At 43.7% G+C, this 9,942-nt stretch overlaps 1 protein-coding gene across 1 annotated transcript in view; it reads right to left on the minus strand.

Annotated features, from left to right (window-relative positions):
* The window catches only part of HRG (histidine rich glycoprotein), a 13,177-nt gene extending 12,109 nt beyond the window's left edge, over nucleotides 1–1,068 (minus strand). Inside the window, exon 1 of the mRNA XM_006084804.3 lies at nucleotides 877–1,068. Within this exon, the coding sequence (XP_006084866.1) occupies nucleotides 877–1,068 (192 nt within the window). The remainder of the gene's footprint in view (nucleotides 1–876) is intronic.
* Nucleotides 1,069–9,942: the final 8,874 nt, after the last annotated feature.

Below are 9,942 nucleotides of genomic sequence, written 5' to 3' on the forward strand. Positions count from 1 at the left end.
TGCTGATCTGACAAAAAAGAAAATAGGTATAATTTTGATTCATTCACATTGTATGGCTTTGGTATGTGGGCTGTTGCCCTTTTTCCATTTGACAATCTAAGGAATAAGAGGTCAGTGACCCTGACTAAATAATCAGGTATTGCATGTTTTAAAAATTCCTGTGGCACACCAGTTGAAAATTGCTGATCAAAGTGAGGACAGTAGGCTTGCTTTGCATCAGGACAAGCCTACATTATTTCTTCCACCCTGCTTGCTGTGCAAATCTCACATAGAACTTCCGGAATACCCCGGCTTGTGTCTAATTACTCCCTAATACTCTCCTGACTGATTTCTTACTCACATAGAGGTGGTATTCCTGGAATTTCCCTGGAATGCCTTTAACCCAGCCCATATTCCTGTTCAAATCTGCTTCATTTGGATTTCCCAAATGAAGCATTCTCTTATTCAATGGTAATAGATCTCCTTTCATTAGATTGTCCAGCATCTATAATACTCGGTCACTTAAATATATCCTACCTTATACAGTGTGTGTGTGTGTATGTGTGTGTGTGTGTGTAAATGTGTGAGCTGATTCTTATTTCCTTAAGGGCAAGGCTTACAGTTCATTCTAATTTTTCTTTTATAATACTTTGCATTTGATTGCACTCAACGTCAGTGCTTATAAGTATTCACAGATTGATTCATAGTTACGGACATACTAATAACAGACGTTAGTTTAAAAAAAAATAAGAACATTCTAGAGCAGCAGAAGAAACCAAACAGAAAACCCTGACCAAGGCCATTCCATTGTGCAAAGCAGTAGGCTTAGTGGCTAGAGTCACACTTGCCTCTGGTGCATGGTTTCCCAACTTAGCTCTGCCACTGGCAATTCCTTACCGCTTTGTCCAGGTGGGCATCAGCGACCCGCAGCAACTGAAAAAGGTAGCCATTCGAACGTCCTTTATTGATCAGATCTAGAGCTTTCCCAGCCAGGAGCTCAGTAGCATTGCAGTCTATGGGACTCACAGCATAGGAATATCTAAGTGTGATCCAAAGGATGAAAAGCTGAGCTGCAATAAATGTCTTCATTTTGTTAAAATGGGAAAACCATCCCTTGCTATGGTATACCACAGCAGAAAATTTTATACAGACTTTTTAAACATACACACAGACACACACACACACTATTGATTAATCAGTCTTTATAGATTTTTGTTGTGTAAACTGTTTGTTCACCTTGACCCCCAGGTTAAAATCTCAATCAACATGCTGTAAATGATTAATGGGTCCTGGGAACAGAAAGTTGAGACATGCCTCTGATGAGTGGGTGAAACTGTGAGCTGCAAAAATCTGGATATTTCTAGTAGGTACCAAGTCCAAAGTGTTTTTGCCCATAAGCACTGCCTCATTCATTGTGGTGGGGGGTAGGGTAAGCAGTAAAGTAACTTTCCTCCATCTGGCGGTCTGTCTCAGCCAGGGATTGCCACCATCGGTCTCCTTGTTGGATTATAGCACTAGAGGTCTTTAGCAGAAAACAGCCATATTATTTAAGGGAGGACCTGAGTTCAGGTAGAATAAAATGATTAAGAGGTTGTTGCTTTGTAGTCAGAACTGAATTTCAACTCTGTTGTTACCCTCTTCCTGTGTGATGCTGGGTAAGCTATGAAATGGCTGATTTTTTGTTTCCTCATGTATAAAATGGGGATTAATGCCTCCTGGCAGGATTGTTTTAATAACTTAATAAGAAAACATATAAACTAAATAATGCAATTCTTGACACAGATTCAGGTGCTGAATAAATGATGCTATTGACAATTGTTTTTTGTTATTATTATTATTACTAGAAGCCCCGTGCACAAAAAATTGTGCACTGGCGAGGGGCAGGGGTGCTCAGCCCAATCTGTGCCCTCTCACAGTCTGGGACCCCTCAGGAGATAACCACCTGCTGGTTTAGGCCTGCTCACCTGGTGGCAGATGGCACGCCCAATCCCGCAGTGTCTGCCCCATCTCCCCTGGTCACAGATGGCAGGCCCGGATCCCGCGCTGGGGCCGGCGGTGGCTTGGGATCGCGCTGAGGTCTCTGTGGATGTTCAGGCTCCGAAAGCGTAGGTTTTCTTTCTTGGTTTTGTTTTTACTTCTTGAAATTGAAATGTGTTAAAAAAAAATTTTTTTTCTGCACCTTTTTGGGTCCCAGGGACCCCGCCACGCACCAGCTGTCCTTTCCCAGCTCGGTGCTCCTTCGAGCTTTTCACGGAGGGGCAACCTTTTAGGTTACCAGGTGCATTGAGAGAAGCCCAGCTTTCTGAAAGCAAGTGTTTGATTTGGGGATTTGTGGTCTGGCTGAGGAGCCCCCAGGGCCCACTCAGAACAGTGGGGGCAGTCACAGTGAGTGACCAAAGAAACCAGAGAAAAGTTAGGAGACAATAAACGGTTCAATCTCTAATTCCGCATGTTGCAGGAGCCGAGGTGCGCCCTGGATTTTCCAGGGAGAGAGTGAGCGAGTGAGTGTCCACTGCCCCTCACACAGCTGGTCACTTGGAGTGTGACTTTCGCCAGCAAGGGCGTGGACTCGGCCACCTGAGCCTTGTTCCCGCCTTTGCAGATGCATGTGTGTGTGTGTGGAATGGGGAGAGGCAATTAGGACAAGGAGGCGGGTGCGTGCTCTGGGGGTCACGAGGTCAGCGAGGCCTAGGTGCACCAGACACGCAGGGGCCACTGCCCAGCTGTTGGGGCCAGCAGGGAGCCGCGGTGGCCACCTGCCCCCGGGGTAGCTGGGAGCCGGCGCTGCTCCGTGGCACTCTGCTTTCCCCACCCCAGGAGGTGCTGTTTGTCAAACTTGGCCACCTTGGCAGGAGGCACCTGCCTGCATGTTCTCACCTGGAGAATTGTTTCCTTTGCAGTCCTTGGATCTGGGCTCAGGAACCTTAGCCTCACAGAATGATGGGGAGGGGGCGGGGCGGGTGGTGTGTGTGTGCAAAGAAAAGGGGTCTGGAACCCATCAGTGTCTGCATTCTACCTGTGAATCCCGCCAGGCCTCCCACCTTCCAGGGCAGGAGAGAGGAGGCCGCTTCAGTGTGAGCAGGACTCCGGTCTGGCTTGGGTTCAGTCACCACAGGTCTCCGGAGGGCCCCTTGGCCACCGTCTTGGCGCAGAGAGTGAAGGCGCCTTCCCTGGGCCTGACAAACCCACCCGAACCTGGCCTCCCCACCTTTGTGCGAAACTTCAGAGGTTGGGGTGGCCCTTGCTTGCCCGGCCCATAGGCAGTGTGACCCCGCGATGCAAGGCAAAGCCCAGGAGCACTTGGGGCCTGTATCACTGACCCAGGGCGGGCAGGGTTTGCCAGTGTGTGGCTGTTCCACCCTCTCCTGCAATTCACTGCACTTTCCAGGTGCCTCCTCCTGGGATTTCCCTATTCTCAGGCTCTCCTGGCATCTACGGCCTCCTTCCCTCCAGGGCCCGAGGTCGGTCCTGCTAAGGGTTTGGGGTTCTTCCTGTGGCCTCCGCCTGTGCTTGGCGCCGACCCCGACCCCAGGCGGGAGCCAGGCTGGAGGCTGGTAGCCACTCGGTATGAGCGTGACCCCGGTGCGGAGGACATGGGGGCGGGCCGAGCCTACAGCTCCGCACTGGCCAGAAGAGCGTGTACTGCCGGCCTTAGGCACATTGGTTCCCACCGGTTCCTAGCACTCCGAGTGGCCTGGCTGCATAGCCTGGGCCTGAAGCCACCAAAGCTTGGAGGGCCCCGCGCCTGTCCGCGCACCCCCGGCCCGGGCTTCTCCTCACAGGAAATGCACTTTATTTCACTTTGGAAGGCTGGTAGGATGCTCGCAGACTCCTTGGGCTCTGCTGCGAGCAGGAAGGGGCGCCCAGGATTGGGCCGCCTGTCTCCGGTGGGTGGGCGAGGGCTTGGCGAGGAGATGGACACTGCTTGCTTTCACCCCAGCCCCCGCTTACCCCCAGGTTGCATTGGGACCTGTCTCCAGTGGCGGGGGCGAGGGCTTGGGCAAGGTGATCGGCACTGCTTGCCTTCCCCCCAGCCCCCGCCTGCCCCCGGATCGCACATGGGAGTGGGCCTCATGTCTCCAGTGGGCGGACGAGGACTCCAGCGAGGCAATCAGCAATTGCTTTGCCTGAGCCTCTGACCCCAGGTCACATATGGGGGCCTGGATGGCGGCTTGCGCTGTCCCACCCTGCCTGCAGTATACAAATTAGCCGCCATCTTTGTTGGCAGTTAATTTTCATATCTCGCAGATTAGCCAATGGGAAGCATATCGGAGGTACGGTTAATTACCCTTTTTGTCTTTTATTAGATAGGATTGTGCCTGAGAATAAGGTGAGGACACTAGCTATCATTCCAGTTCTCCATGGCTCTTAAAACATGCCAAAAATATTGGTTCCTGTGGAAGAGAACTGTGGTGAGGGTAGAAGTCAAGTCATTTGATGCCCACCCATCCCAGAGAAGGGGTTAGAGGGAATACACCATTGGGAGAGCAGCTCAGCATTGGGGCACAGAGCTGGGATAAAACTGATCCCTCAGCCCTATTCCTCCAAAGAAACCAATATACCTATATGGATCCTTTATACCAGAAGAACCCAGGAACATCAGGCGAGAGGGAATCAGCCCAGATTCCCTTCACACTTAGACAGCATCCCCCTCCCTGCTCTCTTCTCTGTAGTGAGTGTCTATAAGTGTCCACAGCCATGGTGCTCAGCCTTAGCTAGAATCGCCTGAGGAGTTTTGAAAAGTCCTTATGTCCAGGCCTCCCCTGAGAGCAATTCAACCATGATCTCTGGGTACTAAGCCCAGACATTGGTAGTTTTGAAACTCCAAGATGATTCAAATGTGCAGTCAAGATTGAGAACTACAGGGGCTCCAGACAGCCACCAAGGATGAGAATAAGGAGTTCAAAGAGAGAGGGAAAGGGCAGGGCATACCACACCAAAAGCAGACCACACTCCCCCAGAGTCACAGATTGGCTTAGGGAGTGCTAAGAGTGGAAGAGACACATTTTGACTGTTGTTTGATATCAAACTTTTAATATTAACAACAATAGTGTTTAAATACCCAAACAATACCACCCCAGCACAACTTACAATGACAGGAATAGTATGAAATCTGGCCAAGGTGTTATTAAGGGGCTCTCACAAAGGTGAGTTGGGGGAATGCTATTGATTAAAACAAAAACTGTTTTATGCTTCAATGAATTGAGTTCCTTCATTAAGTCTTTCAATTATTGCTGAATTGGTTATGTTCAATATGGAGAGCCCAGGGCAAACCAAATGCTGGTAAAGAGAAAGGGATGGGACAGGGGAAAGCCACCAAAGATGAGAATAAGCTTTTCCTGCAGTACTGTTTTGCTAAGACTTAGGTGTACTCATGAGAGCCATGCCTTGTCTTCCTCTTGCTTTATTGAATCTTAAATACAGACATAATGCTAGTGATGCCATCCAGTTTCTGGGGTAGCTTCAGATGAGACAGACATCTCAGGGAGCCGGTGAGAGTGCTAGGGTGTCAATGGTCAGGAGACAGAATGATGGTGAGTAGGAGAGATAGTCTGTCCTGGTGAACTGTCTGATCTAGTGTTGCAGCAGAATGCCCTGGAGACCAATCAGCCAGCACTCCGAGGGAGGAAAGTATAAGCTTTATTTCGCAGATCTGCTACTCCAGGGTTATTCTGGATCCAAAGTCTGAACTGAACTTGTGGGGAGACTCTGACCTATATATCTCCTCCTGTGACAGGAACCTGAGTGTCCCCGCAGCTCTGCCCAAATCAGTCTTGGCAGGGCCTTGGGGTCATGCTCCACAGCTCCACCCAAGTCAGTCAGAGTGGGGAAGTAAGACTACAGTTTTAACCAGATGCTAAAATGGGTTGCAAGCCCCCCTCCATTATATTCCTTTTCACTAGGAAGTGACGTTTAATATTGGTGAAGCTTCTTACTGGCTTTGGGAAAGCTTCCTGGCAGTCCTGAGCCAGAGAATGGCCAATGATGTGGAATGGAGAGGGGACTAGTGACTTTTCACAAGATGGTTATCAGGGCAGCTGGGGGTAGATAGATCTTCACCTCCATGTATTCTTTCTGGCATGCAGGGTCTTTCTGGGTGTCGTGGCTATAGGATCAGAAAAGTCAGGAACAGAATTTTTATTCTTTTTGTTGTTGTTGTTAATCCTCATCCAAGGATATTTTTCCATTGAGTTTTAGAGAGTGTGGAAGGGAGGGGGAGAGAGAGAAACATCGATGTCAGAGAGACATATAAATTGGTTGCCTCCCACACTCCCACATGAGTCCCCGATTGAGCCTGCAACCAAGGTACATGCCCTTGACCAGAATTTAACCCGGAACCCTTCAGTCCATGGGCCAATGCTCTATCCACTGACCAAAACCTGCTAGGGCCAGAATTTTTATTCTTTAAAGCTTGCTTCCCCCAACTATGGTTGAGTGTTTACTTACAACCTCTATTTTTGAAGGGTATTACTAGAAGCCACTTAAGGTTTATAAATGTGGAAAATACAAAAGTATAAAGAATAATTCACCTCTAATTCTACTACAATGAGAAAAATCATGAACAATTATATATTGCTTTATAGACTTTTTCTATTTAAACATCTATAATATATATGCTTTTACATTATTGTGATTATTCTGTACATACAGGTATTGTTTTCCTCCACTGAATTGAATGCTTATTACAACCTCTATTTTTGAGGGGTATTACTAGAAGCCATATAAGCTTTATGAATGTTGAGGTTTGTTTGGATTTTTTAATAAGGTTTTATTTTCAAATTTGAGTTATTTTAATTATACAATTTTTAGTTATAAATATAATCTCTATACAAAGTTAAAAGAACACAGGATATTATGAAATATGTAAAATAAAAAAATCTTTGTTATCCCTAATTCTTTTTTAAAAATATTTTTATTTATTCATGAGAGAGAGAGAGAGAGAGACATTGATTTGTTGTTCCATTTAGTTATGTATCCATTGGTTGCTTTTTGTGTGTGCCCTGATCTGGGATTGAACTCACAACCTTGGTGTATTGGGACAATGCTCTAATCAACAGAGCTACCTATCCAGGGATTATCCTACCTATCATTATTCAAACCTTTTCCCAAGGGAAACACTTTTTAAAAAAATTTAAGGAACATTTCTGAAAGCACGTTTTTATTGATTTTAGAGAGAGAGGAAGGGAGAGGGAGAGAGAGATAGAAACTTCAACTTTAAACAATAGAGAATTTTTAAAAAGAAAGAAAAGAAACAACAACATTGATTGACTGAAGAAATAAATAACATAGAGACTAAAAAACAATACAAAAAAATCAATGAAACCAAGAGTTGGTTCTTTGAAAGGATAAACAAAATTGATGAACCATTAGCTAGACTCATCAAGAAACAAAGACAGAGGACTCAAATAAATAAAATCAGAAACAAAACTGGAGAAGTAACCACTGACACCACAGAAATACAAAGGATTGTAAGAAAATACTATGAATAACTATATGCCAACAAACTGGACATAGGGGACAAAATGGAAAACTTCTGAGAAAAATATAATCTCCCAAAACTGAATCAGAAGGAATCAGAAAACCTGAATAGGCCAATAACAACTGATGAAATAGGAACAGTAATAAAAAAAAACTCCCACCAAAAAAAAACCCAGGTCCAGATGGCTTCACAGGGAAGTTTTACCAAACATTCAAAGAACTAACACCTATACTCCTCAAACTATTTCAGAAAATCCAAGAGGAAGGAACACTTCCAAACTCTTTTTATGAGGCCAGAATTATCCTAATTCTAAAACCAGATAAAGACACTACAAAGAAAGAAAATTACAGGCCAATATCCCCAATGAACATAGATACTAAAACCCTCAACAAAATATTATCAAATCACATCCAGCAATGTATTAAAAAGATCATACACCATGATCAAGTGGGGTTTATTCCAGGGATGCAAGGCTGGTAAATTATTAGCAAATCAATAAATGTGAAACATCACATAAACAAATTGAAAGACAAAAATCACATGATATATCAATAGACGCAGAAAAAGCATTCGACAAAATCCAACACCCATTTTTGATAAAAACTCTTAGCAAAGTGGGAATAAATGGAGCATATCTACATGATAAAGGCCATATATGAAAAGCCTACAGCCAACATCATACTCAATGGGCAAAAACTAAAACCGTTTCCCCTAAGAACAGGAACAAGACAGGGATGCCCACTTTTACCACTGCTGTTTGACATAGTATTAGAAGTACTAGCCATAGCAATCAGACAAAAAGAAGAAATAAAAGGCATCCAAATTAGAAAAGAAGTAAAACTGTCATTATTCACAGATGACATAATATTGTTCATAGAAAACTCTAAAGACTCCATCAAAAACTACTAGACTTAATAAATGACTTTGGCAATGTAGCAGGATACAAAATTAACACCCATAAATCTATGGCTTTTTTATACACCAATAATGAACTTACAGAAAGAGAAACTAAAAAAGAAATCCCATTTACCATTGCAACAAAAAAACTAATATACCTACAAATAAACTTAACTAAGGAGGTAAAAGACCTGTACTTGGAAAACTACAGGACACTGAAAAAAGAGATAGAGGAAGACATAAACAAATGAAAGAATATACCGTGTTGTTGGATTGGTAGAATCAACATCATTAAAATGTCCATACTACCCAAAACAATCTACAAATTCAATGCAATCCCCATTAAAATACCAAAGGCATATTTCACAGAACTAGAAAAAACTCTCCAAAAATTCATCTGGAATAATAAAAGATCCCAAATAGCTGCAGCAATCCTGAGAAAGAAGAACAAAGTTGGAGGGATCACAATGCCAGATATCAAGTTGTATTACAAAGCCACTGTTCTCAAAACTGTGTGGTGCTGGCATAAGAGCAGACACATAGACCAATGGAACAGAACAGAGAACCCAGAAATTGACCCAAGCCATTACCTAGTATGCTCAATTAATATTTGACAAAAGAGGCAAGAGCATACAATGGAATCAAGACAGTCTCTTCAATAAATGGTGTTGGGGAAATTGGACAGATACATGCAAAAAAAATGAAACTAGACCACCAACTTATACCATACACAAAAATAAACTCAAAATGGATTAAGGACTTAAACAAAAAACAGGAATCCATAAAAATCTTAGAAGAATCCATAGGAAAAAAAATAGCAGACATATGTCATAGCAATATCTTTTACCGATAAAGCTCCTAGGATAATGGAAACTAAGGAGAAAATAAACAAATGGGACTACATCAAAATAAAAAGCTCTGCACAGCAAAAGAAACCAATAAGAAAGCCCACTGCATGGGAGAACATATTTGGCAATGTTATCTTTGATAAATTACAGGGAACTCATACAACTTAACAAAAGGAAGATAAACAATCCAATCAAAAAATGGGCAAAGGAACTAAATAGACATTTTCCAAAAGAGGACATACAGAAGGCCAAGAGACACATGAAAATATGCTCAAAGTCACTAATCAGTGAGAGATATAAAACAAAACAACAATGAGGTACCATCTTGCACCTGTCAGAATGGCTATCATCAATAGAAAAACAAGTGTTGGCAAGGATGTGGAGAAAAAAGAACTCTTATGCACTTCTGGTGGGAATACAGACTGGTGCAGCCACTGTGGAAAACAGTATGGAGTTTCCTCAAAAAATAAAAAAAGGAACTGCCATTTGACCCAGTAATCCCACTTCTAGGAATATATCCCAAGGAATCAGAAACACTATCAGAAAGGATATATCCCCTACATATGTTCATAGCAGCACAATTTATAATAGCTAAGATTTTACAAACAGTATAAGTGTCCATCAGCAGATGGGTGGAATAAAAAAAAGTGGTACATCTACACAATGGAATACTATGCTGTGGTAAAAAAAAAAAAGGAACTCCCACCATTTGCAACAGTATGGATGGACCTAGAGAGC

The sequence above is a fragment of the Myotis lucifugus genome, unplaced genomic scaffold (genome assembly GCF_000147115.1).
Source record: "Myotis lucifugus unplaced genomic scaffold, Myoluc2.0 scaffold_14, whole genome shotgun sequence".
In the NCBI taxonomy this organism is placed as follows: Eukaryota; Metazoa; Chordata; class Mammalia; order Chiroptera; family Vespertilionidae; genus Myotis; species Myotis lucifugus.